Source organism: Aphelocoma coerulescens, chromosome 4 (assembly GCF_041296385.1).
Source record: "Aphelocoma coerulescens isolate FSJ_1873_10779 chromosome 4, UR_Acoe_1.0, whole genome shotgun sequence".
NCBI classification, from domain to species: domain Eukaryota; kingdom Metazoa; phylum Chordata; class Aves; order Passeriformes; family Corvidae; genus Aphelocoma; species Aphelocoma coerulescens.
Genome location: NC_091017.1, coordinates 43,261,686 through 43,282,314, shown reverse-complemented (window position 1 = coordinate 43,282,314; position 20,629 = coordinate 43,261,686). Strand labels below are relative to the sequence as shown.

At 36.3% G+C, this 20,629-nt stretch overlaps 1 protein-coding gene across 5 annotated transcripts in view; it reads right to left on the bottom strand.

Moving 5' to 3' along the window:
• The window catches only part of WDR17 (WD repeat domain 17), a 47,061-nt gene extending 33,234 nt beyond the window's left edge, over positions 1 to 13,827 (bottom strand). For 3 of the 5 annotated variants that reach the window (XM_069013754.1, XM_069013755.1, XM_069013756.1), the window contains exons 1-3: positions 4,756 to 4,878; positions 3,574 to 3,757; positions 1,618 to 1,848 (exon numbers count right to left, since the gene is read on the bottom strand). In XM_069013754.1, coding sequence (XP_068869855.1) covers positions 1,618 to 1,848; positions 3,574 to 3,757; positions 4,756 to 4,878 — 538 coding nt within the window. Of the gene's footprint in view, positions 1 to 1,617; positions 1,849 to 3,573; positions 3,758 to 4,755; positions 4,885 to 13,746 lie in introns of those variants that run through there. The other 2 variants (XM_069013752.1, XM_069013753.1) reach the window with 2 other exon arrangements.
• Positions 13,828 to 20,629: the final 6,802 nt, after the last annotated feature.

Sequence of the window (20,629 nt, the reverse complement as noted above, 5' to 3'; positions counted from 1 at the left end):
TGAGTCATAGGTCTTTTAAGTAAGCTGTGCTTATTTTGATAACAAATGAAAGGGAAAATAGTACAAAACATTTGGCTCTATATGACTGCATTGAATCTCCCTAAAAATTGGGTACTAATCTTAAGTTCGTCCATATTTTTTTCTTAACACTAAATGTTCCGATATATTAATGGATAGTCGAAAATACAGCCATAGGAGAGAAAACTAAGTAGGTAACAACAGTGGAAAAAAACATTGCACAGTCTGCTATTTATGCAGAAAATTTTCACCCAGCTGCAAACAAACTTTCAAATTTTATTTCTCTATTGGAAATGAAGACTCTTATGTACGTTGAGAACAGGAAATAACTTGTATGTTTGGTTTTTTTTTAAACTCTAAAATTATTTTAATAAAGATATGTAATATCACAATAATAAGGAAAACTATCCTAAATACAGAGAAAGGCAGAATTCCTGTGATAATCTAATCTAAATTTCACGTTGATGCAAATAGTTTTATCCCCAGCAGTAATGGATAATTTTCCTTAAACAATTTTTTTACAGCAACTTGAATTGCGGTACATACAAAACTGCCACTGCCTAAATTTTTTCAGCCTGTATCATATTTTCAGTTGCAGAACACAATTTTGATATTTTAAATATTTTTCTTATTATTTCTGTTCTCACATTCAAAGAATTCTAGACAGACTTCATGAAAAGTCTCAGTCTGATAAATACTTAGATGATGTAGTAATAAAATAGATATCCTTTTCCCAATGCCAGTGGTAATTCAGTCAGCACTACAGAAGCAAGGGAATCTATTCTGTGTGACATCCTGTGTGACAACTTAGTTTAGTGAACTGAAGGAAAATTAATTTTGCATGGCTGTTGGAGAACAGCTTTATGTAAAATTAACACATTACTTAACAGTTTTTCTCACTAAGTTGGAAATCAGTTTTTACTTGAGGAAAAAGAAGTAGTCAGGGAAAAAAATTGAAATATTCAACCTAATACAGACATCTGTCTTTAAAGAAAATTATGAAAACAAGTGAAATTTTACCTTCAAATGAGCTTATAATCATGACACCTTCTTAGCAGACAACTAAACTACTTATAAAGTATGCACAAATGTGCATGGTGGATTTAAGACAAAAAGACATAAATATTTTCCCATCTATCCTTTGAGAGAACAGAACCATATTAAGTGTGACATGAGGAGCTACCTATAAAACTGCAGAGGACTCTAGAATATGAAACAGAGGACTCCACAATAAATACAGAAGTAAGAAAGTAAACAAAAGATTCAAGTCTTTCCATTCAGAAAAATAAACTTGCAGGGAAATATAGCTCAGAAGAAGATCATGGCTATTACCACTCTCCAAAAAAAAGTGTATATTGTAGTAGTGAAAAACTGCAGTCTTATCTTGGTCACAAAAGGGAGGAGAACTGCTCTGCACTCTTTATCTATGAAATCATATTTTTGTGATATGGTAGGAAATAGGAATATTATGAACCAAGAACAAGTTTATATATGCATCTACATTATAGAATCTAATTTTTAAAAGTGCAGAATTCCATGCATACAGAAAAACAAGAGATACATATAAAAATATAAATATTTTACCATATGAGTTTTTACCTGGTTGAAAAATAGATAGGCTTCCATCAGTATGTCCAAATACCACCTTTCCTTTTTGCTTTGGATGCCATCTAAACAGACTGATATCTGACAAGAAACTGTGTGCTTCTCTATGTACAGTTACCCCACTGTCCGGTCCTGAAATAGTCCAAATATACAGTGGACCTCTGTGGGACACAAATGCAACTGCATCACCTGCATTCCAGCACCAGCTAAGTGACGCAGGAATTCCTGAAACATACAGGTAAACCTCATAAGAACCAGGATACAAAATTCAGTGTAGTATTCCTTGAGCTACTATCAGCAATTGTCTTGAAAACCAGTAGAAATAATTGTTCTACACAAAAATTACTAGACTGAAATATAGAGAACTGCATGAACATCTTACAGTGTGAAAGTAAACTACAGATTTCCACAGGCAGGAAGTAAAATTACTTCCCAAATTACTTTTATACTACTTTGATGGGCTGTATTTAATGATATCTATACTTCATCGGTGCCAAAGACAATCACACATCTGAAAGAGAATAAACCTGATCCTGCAAAGAGATGTGAAAAATACTTTCATTCATTCAGAATTTCATTCACCACTATGTTTTACTGTAAGTTAATTGCTACTAAGCTAGCAAAATACTGAGAATTTCAAAATGCCTATTTTAGCAAAATACAAAGAAATTTAGAGATAAATATAACAGAAGCAGATATTTGCGACAAAATTTGAAAGCTAGCTCTGTAATAAAAGGGAACTTTTGATAGCTTCTTTTGGGATACATGACAGTTTTAATTCAGGTGCCTAACATCAAACTGTAGGCAGTCCTATTTAAGAATTTTGAATCCTCATCATCCTCATAATTTAATAATATGTGCCTAAAGGAAAAAATGACAGTAAGACAAATTCCTCAAACTGAAAACTTAAAACTGTATTTAGATACTTTTACATGGCAATGTAAAAGGGACTAAAAGAGAAACCAATAGAAGGTTTAAACATTATCTTAAATTAGTTTCTAAAAATATTAAAACAGTAATAACAACACTTCGTCCATGTGTAGTCATTGGCTGAAGTAGACTTTTAAACAAGAAAGGTATTGAAAAATAAGTACCAGTATTTATATTCATGCATAAATTGATACAATATTTCTTTTAGAATAGATTAAATCACTGTGGAGTTTTCTTTTGCATGACATCCAAGATGTACAAGATTTCCAGAGGTATCCCTAAATGCTCTGGAGAGAACAGAGTAGGGAGACCCAAAATGGCTTAGATCCTGAGACTCGGACTGTTCTTGGGTTACATCCACTTTCCAGGAATGCAAATGTTGGAGTCAAGGACACCTGACAAGACTGACTGTAAGAACAGAAATACAGGCACTTGTTTTGACTAAATGGAATAAATCAGAACCGGGCAGGGAACTATAACTGTAACATGGATGCTTAACCCTCTAGACTTTTAATACAATCTCCAGCAGTTTCAAGGCCTGAGACAAGATTCAGGTAGACAAGCATTAGGGTATTTTAACAAAAGCTGCTGTTCAAATTCACTGATGATTTGTACTTGAATCTGTTAAGGCTACCTTTTATTTATTTTCACTTAGCTAAAGTAATAATGAAATTTATTAGTTTAAAATTTAATTATTTATCCTTTTGTACAGTGATGAAAATAATGTTGGACTTTTTTTCCCCTGCTCAATAACACTAGCAAAGTTAATTCTTGAACTGGTCAGTTTCTTTAGAGAAAAAAGAATAACATCTTTCTTTACCAAATACAAGACAGTTCACAGCAATTTACTCAAACACACTATATTTTCTAGAATGAACTGCAACAAATCTGACAAGAATATTGTGTTAGGCACTTGTTAAAACTCTGGTCAATCAACTATAGAGTTTGTACTAGATCAAGTATTTCTCATACCCATGGACCAAGCTATATGGATCAAATAATTCTCCATGTCTAAAATACCTTTTGTATTGTCCAGCTTGGCCACAACTTTCTGTTCATTCACATTCCAAATGATCACTAAACTATCTGCACTGGCACTTGCAAACACATCAGGGTTGTGGGGACACCAAGATATGGCTGTGATTGTCTTCTTATGCTCAGACATAATCGCATGGAGCTTGAATTCATTGTATCGGTGATCCAGCTAAACAAATAGTAAAATTCATTTTAGAGATACATTTTTTGTAAACTTACTTAAAAGTATCTTTGGGTTAATTACATATAACAGTATTAGACTTACAGATGAATTTATAGTGCATTAACAATTGCCAATACCTCATATCTCAATAAAATAAATTCTCATACATTTGACTTCGACAGAAAGGTTGTCAAATATCCAAATATCCAAAAACCAGTTTTACTTCTATCCTCTTGTCACTTATAAATTATTATATTTCATTGAGAAGTGTACTCAAACAATCCTAAAATGCTTTATTTATAGTCACGGTAACAACCATTTACTAATCTCCAAGGGGTTAAACAGGATAGAACATAAAAAAGAGTTTGAAATCCTTCTCATTATTTTTAATTACTTAATAGAGTTTAAAATGTATTAAAAAAAACATGCCCAAATGTGACACAGTAAATTTTGTTTATTTTAACCCTACTACCGGTATAACTCTTAAAATTATAGTAAGTGCATCCTATATTTCCTCACATATTTCTCAATCTGAAAATTCTATGTCACAGCATTTCTATTTTTTAGTTAGGTGTTGATGTACAGCAACTGCAAACTTCAGAAGACCACAGTACTGAGGAGGTCAGGCTCCAAATCAAATAAAGGTGGGCCACTGAATCCACAACTTTGAACCAATATAATCCACTGTGCAAAAGACTAGTTTATAGTACAGCTTCAAATGGAATTGTGGAATCGTTTCATTTCTCCTTCAGAACCCAGTCTTCTATCACTGAACTTCATTCATCTCAAGTGTTTGCTGCACTGTGAGCCTGTCTTCTAAAAATAATTCTTGACACATACAACTTCAGGGGTATCTTGAATGGAATACTGAGTTTTACATAGACATTTTCTCAGCAACAACCATACTTTCAAAAGCATTGCAGAAACATTTATCGAAAGGGTTCAAAGTGAGATCAACAGCAACATAAAAATGTAACTAGTCTGATAAACAAGAATTATCTTACCTGATAAATATAAACAGCAAGGGTAGCACAGTAGGCAAATCTGTCCCCACTAGCAGCACATATATCCTTGTTCCATGGCTGACATCCAGCAGCTAAAAGTCCCACTTGTTTAACATGTGACATTTTTGCCTTTAAAACAGAAATTCATTAGACTACAAGATGACAGAATATTAAAGAATAGAATAATACATTTTTGTTCCCATAAATAATTTATACATGTCTACTTTAAAAATATAACTTGCCTGAGGTACAAATGAATATGTCTGAAATAAAGCCAAGCAGGATGTTCAGAGGTTTCAGTGCCACACAAGAAAGGGTGCCTAATACCATTCACAAGAATCCATTTGGAAGAAAAAGGAGGGGTGGGCAGCCCATAAAAACTTTAATAATTCTTGATTTGTACTAGCTGAAACTGTTTATCATGTTCATTTTCTTCTGCAGTCTGGTTCAATACTTTCTCCATTACAGTTTAATGCCTTCTCTGCTCTCCCATTCATCTCCCACTGACAGCCACATAAAATAAACCATATACTAATAGTTTTAAGTAAAACCAACATGTAACAAGGTCTTCAAACCATTTGCATAGAATAGCTATTTATCATATTATCCTCCTTATTATCATCCTTTCTGAAGAAGCTTTCTAAATTTTCTTAATAATTACCATTTAACAAAAAAGTTGAAGTGAGCTGTAAAGAATCGAAATCAAAGCTTAGGGCAACATTACTGAATAGCAAACTATGCTTTCTACATCCAAAACAAGTCTCACAGTACCAGCTGTTCTCAGAGTGAGAAAACTGACTTCAACATAAAAATGCAAGAAATTTTTTGCTGGACCAGACCAATTATTTACCTAGCCCACATTTCATTCTGGATAATGTCAACCTGTTACTTAGTAACAGAATATCTCAGGGTCCATTTATGCTGTGGATAGATTAATGGACTGATGGGCATTAGGTGGAAACACATTACATGGAATATGGAGGATGACATCTTTAGGTCAAAGAGCTAAGAATATAATCCTGAAAAACAAGGACAGCTATGTTAAATTTACCAAGTGTTAGGTAGCATTTCAAGCTCCACAAAGGAAAGGAAATTAACAAGAAATGAGACTTCAAAAGCAATCAAGTATTTTGAGGGAGCAACTGTTGATGAAGCACAAGGGTTGGTTACACAATGCATGGCTGTGTAACAGTGGAGCACAGATATGTTGCTGTTGATCACTCTTGAGCTACTTGATGTCAAATGTATAGAGGGGGAAATATTTTTCTGAACAACGTTAGTATTAAGGCACATACAGAGCAAAATTTATATGGGTGTTGCAGTAGTGATCTACAGTACCCAAAGGAACCTACTGGTAACTAATGACTAGAAAATGGCTGCCTAAATATTATTAAAATTTCATTTTAATGCATATATACAAGGAATAAAAATAAAGTTGAATGATTATTTTTTTCTCCTCTGCTTGGTATATCTGCTTGGTAGGCAAACAGTAATGAATAATTATAGGCAGAAAATTCCATGACATCATGTTTCTCTCTCTTTGGAAAGTGCAAAAAAAAAAAAAAAATTGAGAGCAATTTATTTTGGGTGTGTCTTTAGCAGAAGATCGGGATCAGTTGAATGTTTGAGACTGATCATCTCAAAGATATCACTGACCCTAGTAAAAGTGCTTAAACATCTGAGTGAGTACTAAATGACTGAAGGAAATGAAATGCTTACATGTAACCTTTGAAAATTTTGGTAAAAGAGACTGCAATAGCAGAACAGAAATATACAGAAAAACAAGTCACAAGATACAGCTTTGTGGCAGACAAGTGCTTTGGCTATTAGACTTCCTTTCTGTCTGTCAATAATATTAATTCTTCCAACTTCTGCAGCAAATTAGAGATTCCAGAGAGAACACTTCTATAAATTGCATCATCTTGCAGCTCCTTTGCAATCCATCTCATGTTCGAAATGATATGAGCCCCACAGAGAGAAGTTTATCTAATTATTTAGAGAATCAACATCATAAGTGGCAAAAATAGCCTCCAAATTTCTAATTTTGCCAGTTAGTGTTGTTTTACTGTTCAGTAAAATTACAAATTCCAGAGGTCCCTTCTGTACAATTAAAGTATAAATCACATATGCAGAGAAATAATTGGATTTGGGGCATTCAGAGCAGACTTCTTCTAGTTCCCATGAAAAAATAACTGGCATCATTAACAATCACTTTTCCTGAAATTAAAGTCCCCCAGCTGATTAGATAACTATTTTATGAAAACACAGAATACCTGGAACTAGAAATTTTGGGTTCTGTTCTTGATTCCAAGGAAAACAATGCTTAAAATTCTAGGTGTGTCAGCAAATTGAAAAGGAATGTTAAAAAAAGCCATGGTGAAGTAGAAGAGAATTAGATGTAAAATATTAGATTATCATAGGTTTAGTTTGCAGGTTTACCACGTGAAAACCATCAATGTAAGATTGATAAAAAGTCAAAAACTATTTAGAACTATTTACTAGTTCTAGAACTAGTACTATTTAGTACACAAGTATTTACTTCATAATAATAAAAGATTTGTCACTTTGTACAGCTACTCTTTTTTACCTTCTCATATGGGAGCTAAGAATTCCTGATTTGATGAAGTTTTAATCTGTCAGAAAATATAACTTAAGTCTTGTTTAATTTGCAGTTTGATTACAGGTAAAATTAATCGTAAAGCTAAGATCTCTTACAGATGCTAAAACAGAATTCCACAGATTTTTCTTTCAGAGTAACAACAGATTTGTCTTGTAGGGTTCTGCAGTAATCTCTATAAAAATGCTGTTAATAGATGAAATTTTTGAATTTTACATGAAAAATGTTGCTCTGTAACATATCATTATTTTACTGAGTTAAGAATTCATGCTTAATAAGTATTCTTAAACTTTGACTAGATTTTCCCAATTTAAGTATATGTAAAAAAGCTACATATATAAAATATTCTGAGCTTTATTACAGAAAGGAATTTGCATTTCATTTACTAACATTTATTATTTTAAACTTGCTATTATTTCCTGCTCTTTGTAATGATGTACCATTTTACGAGACGAAACATTTGAAATTCAGTATGACAGTATCTAGAAGAAGAAATGGCAGTTGTGTGGCATACTGACTTCCTCTCTCGTAGGTATCATTAAAGCAGCTTCCTGTAGGTCTTTTCAAACATTACAGATATCTGTAAAGCATACTTAGAGTAAGCAGAGTATAAAAGAGAAAGAAGTATTCATCAGAACAGCCTGAGTAAAATGACAAAAACATAGAAAGGAAGCATAATTGAAAATGTGTATGATTTCACACATGGTGCATTTTTATACTTTGTAAAAAAGCATTTTATTTTGAAATAAGGGATGTATAAGTTATTATATTGGACTCTTAAGCATACAATGAAAAACACCTGGTGCATGTAAAACATATATACCACATTGGGAAAACTAGCAGCTTGCCCACAGTTTCCAAGGAGATGAAGGAAAGAGGGAGGACAACAAAACCCTTTCTTTTCAGTTGGCAGAAGCAGCAACATTCTAGGCCCTTCCTTGTTGCTAAATATAGAAAAAAGCCCCAACAACCAACCACATAAAACTGAAATTTGGTATATCATAAATATTTAAAAATAACAACTGAATTGACTAGATACATACCATGGCTTTACATCAATAACTGAAAGATAAATGCCTAATAATCCCTACCTTAGCATACGTATCAGTTTTTGCAAACCATTTTAGAATTTCCATGTTCATTCCAATACCTTGCTGGTCCCAAAAATGGAAAATATTGTTCTGATTGTAGAATGAAATCACTTTACTTGACAGATAAAGGAACTAAACCTTGATGTTCACAGAATACAGGTACTACAGGATGCAGGAGAAAAGACTGAGCATTGTGTCACACCACACAGAAAACTGCAGTGTCAGTAGCCTGGCAACTGCAGCTCTTTAACAGGGACCATTTTAATTTTAATCTAACTCCTTTTTCTCTGCTCCAGCTACTCACTGTATTTCATTGTTCACTGTATCTACCAATTGCACTACAATGACACTTGTAGAATAATAATAGCCCTCTAAACCCTTCACTCAACACTTTCATTATCAATATGCATGCTTGCATGTTATCAGTATCCGTAAATGTACAACCATCAAGCAAAACCAACAACAGATGCTGTTACGATCCAGTTTAGGCCCAGAAAAGCAAAGCAAGCTAAGTCTCTGAGCATAAACTGGAAAGAACTTAGAAGGTTCAAAATATCCCCGGAAACAAGATTAAAACCAAACGAGGCTAGATGTTGTTGCCAAAAAAATTGATGTATTTTATTTAATAGTAGAGAGGCAAAGAGAAGGGAAGAGAAAAGAAAGAGAGAAAGAAATACTAAAAGAAGTGTGCGTGGGGGGTGGGGGAACAGGGAGAGGTGACAGGGAAGCAATCACCCATCCAAGGGTCCCAACGACCTCTCATTGCTCCCCTCCATCCGGTCTGCTGATGCTGAGGGTCCCCCATCGCCACTGTGGCCACGCGTGTAGCGCATGCTGCCACACGCCATGCCACGCCGCCACACGCCATGCCACGCCGCCACACGCCATGCCACGCCGCCACACACCATGCCATGCCGCCACACACCATGCCACACTGCCACATGCCATGCCACACTGCGACACGCCATGCCACGCTGCCACACGCCATGCCACACTGCCACATGCCATGCCACGCCGCCACACACCATGCCACGCCGCCACATGCCATGCCACACTGCCACACGCCATGCCACGCTGCCACACACCATGCCATGCCGCCACACGCCATGCCACACTGCCACACGCCATGCCACGCTGCCACACGCCATGCCACGCCGCCACGCGCCATGCCACGCCGCCACATGCCATGCCACACTGCCACACGCCATGCCACGCCGCCACACGCCATGCCACGCCGCCACATGCCATGCCACGCCGCCACATGCCATGCCACACTGCCACACACCATGCCATGCCGCCACATGCCATGCCACACTGCCACACGCCATGCCACGCTGCCACACGCCATGCCACGCCGCCACATGCCATGCCACGCCGCCACACACCATGCCACACCGCCACACGCCATGCCACACTGCCACATGCCATGCCACGCTGCCACACGCCATGCCACGCCGCCACACGCCATGCCACGCCGCCACACGCCATGCCACGCCGCCACACGCCATGCCACACTGCCACACGCCATGCCACGCCGCCACACACCATGCCACGCCGCCACACGCCATGCCATGCCGCCACATGCCATGCCACACTGCCACACCACACGCCGCCACACGCCAAAGAGTGCAGAATCCCGTGGATTAATATACACTTTGGGCCAGGTGGGAATGCCCACTTGCCTCTCTTGCAGGGGCCAGCTTGACACACTGTTCCTTGCAACACTGAGGGTCTGTTGCATCATCTCTGGTGCTCTGGTGCAGGGTCTGGGGACCCCTTTGAGGGCAGCCCCTGTGATGGGCCATGTCACCCCTCCTGCTGTGGATAAGCTTCTCCCCCCCCCCCCCCCGGGTGAGGACCCCTCAGCTGGGCTCCTCTGCACAGTGGAGGATGGGCAGTCACTGCGCCTCTGACCAGAGCCTTTTCCAAGATACCCAAAGCCTCTCCTCCTCCACCCCTTGGTGCGAGGGTCTGCTCGAGCCTGGCAGCTGATAGCCCTGGGGCTGTGGTGCTCATCTTGGAGGCGTTAAGCCTGTGCTCAGTGAATGTCCCCAGCCCTGATTGTTACTTTATCTTCATCAGCGAGCAGTGTAAGGCCTCAGTCAGGGCCCCATTCAGGGTTCGGTAGTCCTCTCTGCAGCTTTTGGAATACAGTTTTAAAAGTCTTTTAAGAAAATGTTTAAGTAATAAAATATAATATTTCAGTCTCTGACAGATGCTCACATGTGCTTTGTCTGTAGTCCATGTGGTGTATGATCTGTACAAAGAGTCCATATGCAATATGGCATGCATACAAAAGTGGATAAACAGTAGCCTTATGTTAATCAATATGCTTCTGTGTATACAAAGTGTAGTTTCTTAACAGCTATAAGCATAAAGTGCTAGTGTCCTCTGCTTCTGTTCACTCTGTTGCCATTATCTTCCCATCAGGTTTGTATCTTTTCTTATGTGGAAAGCTTGCTGTCACTCCTGTATGTTTGACATATAAAACTGTTATATCTCATCCAGACTATTGTCCCCAGGTACCAATATTTTTGTCAGCACATCAATGATAATGTAATAATTAAAAATTAATAAGATCTTTAGTGATATAAAGACATTATATCACATTATATCTCCTTAAAGACATTGGGTATATTTACCCATCTTTGGGGGGAAATCCATTGGAGATGAATGTGTCATCCATGAACCATAGAGTTTCAAATTCATCACCCTATCCAGTGGGACCAGTTAGAAGCACCAGATAACGGACAATCATTTTATCTTGCTAAAAGCATGAAGGTCTTCAAACCTACAAAGAAATCTTGGCATGTCCGCAAGACAGACTTCTGCCTGACAATGTCTGCCTCAATGGCACTGAGACTCATGCAAAAACACACAAACATTATTAGCACTGGCATTCTTCCACTGGTGCTGGGAAAAACCAAGCACATTATAGCCATGTTAAGAAATTAAATTCTCGTTAATTTTCCAGACCCATGAAGTAAAGGGTAATTGGAAATACTCTGGTATATATACAACTTAAAAGCCAATAGACAACTTACAGTATGAAAACTTTGACAAAACAAACAAAAGTTCTTCCCGCTTTGGAGTACTGCAAAATGCTAACGAATTTTCAGTCTTGAGGTGGCTTATTAAACTGCAGTTACCAATGCAGGTCTCAGAATAGTCTGAGAACATACACACTACTACAGAAGCAACTGCTTCTGGGCAAAAGATGAACCAAATCTGACTATATTAGTAGCGACAGTCACAATGTAGAACAATGTAGAATAATTATGTAGGTTTATACATGTACTTCTCCACACACGTGGAGCCCTTCATACTTCCCAGGAGAATTCTACCAAGGTAGTCTACTGCGTATTAAAGTGCCAGGCTGGTTGCTATTTTACCACTAAGGAGTATAGGTAGTTTGCAAAAATTGGAAAAGTGTTTTCTAATTTTGTATACAATTCATGGCACACAGGCCATGTATAGCTCCCAGATAATCCGAACACAAACCATAGTCAGGAACAGGGTGCCTTGGACAAGGCCTTGAATTTCAACAAGATTCCTCAAAAACACCAGAAGCTTTGGCTAGACTCTTGCAACCAGAATTTGCAGATGACATTTCCTAATCTATGGCAACCCATCAAGGGTTCAAAATGTGCATTCAGTTATCCAGACACTGACTAGGAAAAGAATACTCTGATTTAAAAGGTTATTTGAAATGAACAAGTGTTCTGCTACTGTTCACAGCCATTTTAAACCTCCACAATAAATTTGGACCCAAATCACTACCAGAACTGATTTAACCACAGGATCTCTGGCTTCACAAGCGAAGAAGTTGTAGACTTTTCACTAAAGTTTGAAACTTGAAATCACAGCCTGAGACTATTTTACAGAAAGAAACACTTGAAATAAAACCCAAATATATTAATCCGAGATATATACCCTGCTTATAAAGCAAAGGTAATAACATTAAAAAAATTATAACATAGTAAGTCTTACAAAGTAGTGGTTTTGACTGTCTTGAGTACACTACTTGTACATTTAACTAGAATACCCTTGATTGTGCAACTTTAACAAGATAATCTAAAGAGCCATACTAGGTTTGAAACCAAGCATGGAGAAATGCTGACATTTCTAACAATACATCACCAGCAATGTTGGAATACACACCTAATCAATACAAAGCCATCTAGCAGTGATAACAAAGTCATCATTTATGGAGTATTGCTTAATCATAGTTTGCAGATAATGTGTGTAACACACAGAGATATATATACAACCACATCTGATCACAGTATGAAGCATCTAAGAGTCTGCATAAAATTTTGTTCTCATCTTCCAATCCAGAGTTACAGCAATCACCAGAAGATTGCTTTTCTGCTGGTAAATTGCCAAGACTGGTCTGATTTCAGATAAATTTACCTCTTGACATTTCTCACATCTGAATCCCTGACAACAGCTATGTCATGAGTGACATGTAAAATGAGAACAGTGGAACAGTATAAATACCTGCCAGTTTTTTATACTTATGAGCATATAACTGGCATTATCAAGTAATACACAATAATACAATGCAAGCAGCTGCTTTCAGTAGCATCTCCCTCATTCTAATTAGCTGACCATATACTTCGAAAAAAAGAAAAAGAAATTACAGAAATATACCGTACCATAAAAGAGCTTAATACAGTGAAAGAAATGTAACTTATATTCATTTCCCACCATAAATCTATGAAAGCAGCTGTTGACCAAGCTTGCTCAAGGCATGCAGCTAATAAATGCTAAAAAAAATCCAAGATATCCTGAAAATGTTGCTATAGTAACAACTCCTCCTCAGAAAAATGTTAATAAAAATATAAAGCTATCCAAGATACAACTTGGAAATGACTCTATGTGAATTTAATGTCTCCCAAATATTTTTTTTTACTCTATTACTACTTATAACTATTTTATTTTACTCCATTCCTCCTAATACTATAAAATTAAATGTTTGCTTTCCATCTCATTCCATATTAAAGAATTACTACTTGTTAAATTATGCAACCTAAAAAATGCAAGTAGGTGGTCATCACACTTCCAGCACCTTTTATCCAGCTAGCAACATCAATCTTCAAAAAACCTCATTTTAAATGTGCTTTATCTATGATTCAAGACCTCATTAAAACTACTAAAAATCCTTTCCTAGTACCACTATAGAAATAGGACTTTTGATACTATCAATATAATAAACAGCAGCTTAAAGAAGAAAAATAAAAAAGTAGTAAAAGAGAAAATATTAATTTAAGCAATTCTTACTCTTTGTTGTCCTCCATACCAATCATCTTCATCAAACCAGTGTGAAATATAAGTCATCCAAGCCATGACAGAAGGCAGAGTTGAAATAAAAAATAAAGAACCAGAACACATATAAGTACAATGACTCCTCTGCTAAAATTTATTCAACACTACGACAAGCTACTCAAAGACCAGATCTGAAGTCTGTGGTATGATTTGAGATTAATAAGCTTTAAATTCAGAAATATATATCTGAAATAGTTTGAACAACAATTTAAATGTTCTACCTATTGGATTTTCTAATGGAAAACAAATCAATACTAGGACAATTAAGAGATTATATATTTCAGTATTTAAACCTAAAGCAGGCTAGTGCTTCCAGATTGATTTTGCTGTGTTTCTGAGCTCTGAAAATGAGGTGCTGTTTGAGTCATTCTTATCTCTCCTAAAAATTACTTTCCTTTTTTTCAAATGTACTGTCTGTATGAAATGTAGTTCAGTGCACAAAAGCTTGTATTGAAATGTAAAATATTCTCAGAATCACAGGGAATGATTTGATTTGTTTTGGTTATGTAGGGAGTGGTTTCAACTGGCACAGTAGGAGGGGCTAACATTATCACAAATGCCAGGCATCGGTTCAACATTTTTTTAAAGATGGATTAAAAGGAAAAATAAATCTGCAACTCCATTGTTCATAGCCAGCAGAGCCTGAAGGGCTCAGTTGCAGCCACCAGCACTGGCTGAAAAATGTAAAAAGCCTAATTTAACTAATTCATCGGAATGAATCTGCTTCTTTTCTCCTCCTCAGAAGAGTTTCACATATCTGACAGCATTTATTCCTTCTGCACCTAGTATCCATTCCTGGTATGTTTCCAAGTTTCACGTTAGATTTCACAGTGCATTATGCCAATGAAAATGAAAGGTAAAAAGAGGAATAAAAGCTGTACTATCACATTTCAGTACTGCAGCAACATACTCCATCAGCTGCGCTGTTTAGGAGACATTATCATACAAATCTTCCTGACTGCATGGTTACAGCAACTATCAAATCCTCAACAGAGACTGGGCAGACATAAAAAACCCCAGTTTCTTCAGAAGCCTAGAATCCAGACAACCTCTGCCTTTCTAACCTGACTTAACAAGCTGTTCCCCACAGTTTGTAATATAATAAATGCAAAAACTAAACACTGAAGTCCATTGTTTAAAGAAGAAATCAACCAAGCAAACTAGGAAAAGAACAACTGGAAGTACCAGCTACTAACTGGTCAATATTATTTACCATTTCCACAGAGCAATTCTGTGTCATTACCTGCCCTACCCCAGAACATGCAGTTTCTATTAAAGGTACTGTATAGGCAAGCTACAGTCTCTAGGGGAATAAAGAAAAGCAGCAATACTTTTGGTTTCCAACCTCTTACTCAGAAATTCTGACATCCAAGGGGAAAAAAACCAAACCAAAAATACAAGCCACACACGCAAAATCATAAATATTTAAATCAAGACACCCAGAAATATGAAGCAGCGTTCCAAGATTATCAGACTTTTTGTAGTTATACATTCCGCCATGTAAATGGATACAGACACAAGAATATACAGAAAAACTTCCTACAGTAGTGCTGAAATTTTTCAAATTACTTGCCCTTCAAGATTTCAGCTCAAACATTAAGTATGCAAAGTGCACAGAATTGCATGGTCTCATAAACTGTATGAGAAACATATTACTAATTCAGTCACCTCTAATCATAGTGCTGAAGAAATCCCCAACCATAACCATGGTCTATGAGTAAACAATAAATTTGTTACTGATGTAACACTCTATGAACAAAAATTTTACAAATTGTTAAATAAAACATATCCACATTATTACTGCTTGTTACACACGAAAATCATGGTTTCAAGTGAATTGATACTTATCCATTAAGGAAAGTCTTTGCTTGCAGGTTGTTCTGTCTTTTTTATAAGGGCACATAGTATCATTGAGAATCTTGATCAAAGAATTACAAGTAGTTCAGTCATAACAAACTTGTTTCTCTTTTTTGCCTGTAGCTGTTTTACCACCTCTGTGAACTGAGTCTTCTAGCCTCAATACCAGCCTGTCAGAACAATGAGTCTCTCAAGACAGACAAACACTGTGATTCACATTGAGTTTCAGTGCCATCAGGGAAGCATGGGCTAAATGGATATGGATACTGTATTATCCTTTCAACAAACTGGTAATATCTTCAGCTCAAAAGTACAGATGCATTTAAAATCACAGGATAGCAGATGGGAACTTAAACTGCTATAAAAGATCTGTTAAAATTACCTGAAATAAATTAAGAAGTTTTGTGTTAAATTATAGATGAAAAATAAAGACAACGAAGACTGCAAATGCATCATGCGTCCATTACTTTTTTTTGCCTATTTCATTATTCATCTCTAAGTTCTGCAAAAACTATTATACTATAGTGTGCTGGTTTTGGCTAGGGTAGAATTAATTTTCTTCCTAGTGGCTGGTATGGGGATGTGTTTTGGGTTTGTGCTGAACAGAACTGACAACGTAGATATTATAATTAATATAGATTACACATAGTCAAGGCATTTTCTGGGGATGCGTGGGAAGCTGTAAGGCGATTTAGCTGGGACAGCTGACCCCAACTGACCAAAGGGATATTCCAGACCATACTACATCATGCTCAGTACATAAAGCAGGGGGAAGAAACAGGGGGGGGGGGGCGGGGGGGTGGGCATTCAGGGTGATGGTGTTTATCTTCCCAAGAAACCACTGATGGGCCTCTGCTCTCCTGGGGATGGCTGAACACCAGCCTGCCCATGGGAAGCAGTGAAAGAATTCCTCATTTAGCTTTGTTTGTGTGCAAGGCCTTTGATTTCCCTCTTAAACTGTCTTTATTTCAACCCATGAGTTCTCTGCCTTTTACCCTGCAGAGTCTCTCCCTGATCCTGCTGGTGGGGGAGTGAGAGAGAGGCTGTGTGGGGCTCGGCAGCTGACTGGGGTTAAACCATGACATAAAGGTGTAAGAAAATGTATGTGTAGGACGAATAAAACTATGAGTACTAAATATTATAATAAAAATATGAAAAATCTCAAAGCATTCTATCCCTTAAATTGCTGTAAATAATGTTACTATTATTAAATGTTTTACAAGTAACTTAGTATGCTCTTAAGCTGAAGTCCAGTTGGTACCTCCAGTTAGGTGTTCTTTGTCTCAATTTAAGGACAACAAAATGTACTATGATAGATCAGACCAAAAGAGACATCTTCAAGGCATATACAGTCTTACAGTATATTGCCCAATAAATTTGTTTACAATATTCTAGAAGGAATAAAGAAAGACAAAATACACAATTAATTTGATGCAGAAACAATTGTTTAATTCTTGAGCTGACACAAGAAAATTGCATGAAGCTGCATTGGGGGACGTTGAGGTTAGACGCTATGAAAAGGGTCTTCACTGAGAGGGTGCTCAATCACTGGGACAGGTTTCCCCAGAAGCTTTCATGTCACCAAACTTTTCAGATTTCACGGAGCATCTGGACAATGCTCTTAGTCATGTGGTTTAGCAAGGAGCAGAAAGTTGGACTCGATCCTTACAGACTCCTTCAAATTTGAGATATACTACAATTCTGTGATCAAACATGTACTTGCAGACATTTCGCAGTCCTCCCTAGGTACTCTTGGAACTAGGTATTCTCATTTTAGCTCATTTCAGATTGACTAGGCATAAATAAAACAAAAAACTAAAACAATCAGAATGAAAAAATGGAAGGGATGTTGAAAGTTATGATGTTTTAGGGTACGAACATCACAATGTGTCATTTAAGTGCAGCACTACAATGGTCAAGAATTACAAAAAACCAAATACAACAGACCACTACACCCCCCCCCCCCCAAAAAAAAAAATCATCAAAAAAATATCATTGGTTATGAAAGTTGATCTTCTGGACAGTCCAGTGCAGCTATCTGTTTATTATGAGAGCAAGCTACTACCTTGCTCTCTACAAAAGACATGACCTTAAGAATCTAGAAGGATGTAGGAGAGTATAGTGGCCTCAATCTCTACACACTAAAAAACTGTACCTAAATACAACATATAGTTTACCTAGAAAAGAGAGGATAAAAGATTACATCTGAAAATAATATCCTATACTGCACTGGAATGAACAAACTGATGCTGCTTTCCCATGTTATCTGGCAATATCAGAAGTCAGCAATGCATTTCAGTTCTGAATAAAGATTTTCAAGAAAGGATAAGAGGTAAGAAACCTCTATTTTGATCTTCCACTTTTACCACCAAATTTACTGTTAATTAATAATTTGAAGTTGATGTACTGCGACAAATCAACCATGCACTTTTTTCCAAACACATCTTTAACCACTGTTTCTGTTTCTGCTTATTATATACAGAAATATTTAGAGATATGGCTGTGTAATATCTATAAAAAGTCATGCTTGATACATTCTTGCGATAAATCAGTAGCATTATGTATGTTTCAAAATTAAGAATTATTTTCAATTAATTCAATTTTTACCTCAGAAATTTTTATTTTTGATGTACCAAATTCTATGAGAAAATTCCCTGCCAATCCATGTAGACATAATTTCCTAATATGTCCTATCATAGATATAAAAATTATCTGCCTTAACTACTAAATTACTAAAAATTAACATGCTATGCTTTTGCATTTTGAAGACACAAAATTCATTATAGGAATGCCTTCATAACAAAAATGCACAACAAATAACCCGAGGACAAAATATTTAAAAATTTCCTTAAATTTACGAAAGTATAGAAATTCATTACTTTCATAATTTATATGCCATTATGCAAATTCATTACTCCAATATCAAAAGCAAAGAATTCAATTAAATAAAGTTTTATTTATTAATTAGTACTTTAACAATCTTTACACTGAGAATACAAAACATCAAATGATGCCAAATATCCTAAAATAAATCCTAAAATACAATGTTTAGAGTAAAGCTGTGCAAGAACCAATCATATGATAATGACACAGCAAACCTATACCTCAGCGATCTTATGTCATATGAGATCAGTTAAGAATTAGACTTCCCTAGACTTCCCCTACTCCTACCAAGCTACAAATGGTACAAATATAGCAGGGCTCTAAATAGTTGTCCTTTTTTATCTTTTCCCCTCACTTCTTTTTTCACAACAAGGATTTATCAGGACAAGATGACATACAGGACAACCAGGCCACCTCACAGTGATTAGACTAAGCCATTAGTAACAGATGTGAAACCATCATCACCACCAGCTCTACATTGGGCTGCGACTTTCACACAACCCACAAGCTACTTTTAAGACTGAGCATTATCAGTTTATTGAGGAGATTAAGCTTTAGCTACCAACAATAGCAGTGGATTGGTCTTGATCATGTATCTTCTTAAGGATGTTCCATAACTGGATTTTAAAAATAAAGTCAATTAAGCTTTATAGTCTTTTTTCTAAGAAAATAAATTAACATCTCTTCAGAAAAAAATTTAAGTTTATATATATATATATACAGTAACACTTTTACTATGGCTTAGCAGATGCCATTCTAATTATGTGAAGAATACATACAACATTTAAGAAACGGCAAAGTTAAATATCTCCAGTTGTGTACTTGGTCAAAAAAGACAAAAAGGGTACACAGTGTATTTACAGAGAAAAATTATAATCTCATTCATAAAACCATGTCTATATTGAAATACTTGTCTCAGTTTCATAATCAATACGTGTATAAAATTTGAATGTAGCCAACACTAAAGTACCCCAGTTATGGTTTAACCTGGCAGGTAGCTAACTCCACATGGCCACTTGATGATTTTTTGGTCTGTCAGCAAACAGTTCATATGCCAAGAAACATATCGCATGAACTTTTTTGTATCATGATCACAGGATTTTATCTATGCCTTGCTAAGTCATTCCATTCTAACATAATCTTCAGATACACATTAGATTCTAATAAATTTAGATTATAATAGTGCAAATCCCTGTCTGGAAATAAAATGAACACATTAGAAAGTAAATATTTTAATTATATCAGCTTTTTATACTATAGTTTGGTGATTTGGATGTTAAGATAAATATAAATTAAATTTATTAATTTTCCAAATTTGAACAAGTAGTTAAAGCTGGACATGGGCAAGAAAGAGTTGATTTTATTAGAAAAACAGATCAACTCCTGTAAGGTTTTTCTCCAATATAATGCTCTAAAACATGAGATTTTCTGCCCTAGGAATTTTTACAGAGCAGTCAGTTTAACAGGTTTGTTCAGACACTCCAGGGCCACTTGTGTCCAAATAACCATACAGGCAAAAGAACTCTCAAAAAGTAAACATCACAATCAACCTCAAAATAAGAAACCCTTTAACTGTAAAGAGACTTCCCTTGGTTCTCTGGGAAACCTGAAGGGGATACAACTACATACCTCCTCACAGCCAGCAGTTAGGTAGAAGAGATGTGCTGCAGGTTAGCAACAAATGATTACAGAGCTCCTCTCAACACTAACTCCACACCTGACAGGGGAAGTCTCAATCTTTTTTTCCTGAAATCTAAATGAATGAATGAAACTGATTGCTGGGACCTGACATATCCTATTTAATTCCATCATTATCAGTCCTCCATCACAGGTATTTTCAGACAACAGGTAACATTTGAAAAGAAAATTAAGACAATGAAAATAGTGGCAATAATTTGTTCTCTTAGACCTTGATTTAGCAATGTGGGGTAAAAAAATTAAATATAATCAACTCTGCCATAAAACCTCCAAACTATTCTTTTGCCAGATTGAAAAAGAGAATACAGAAGGTTAAAACCAAAGAGATTACATTTCATATTGTCAACAAACTAGGTCGTTTATGTCTATTAAGAAAGAGGTTAGAGAGCATGTTATCTAA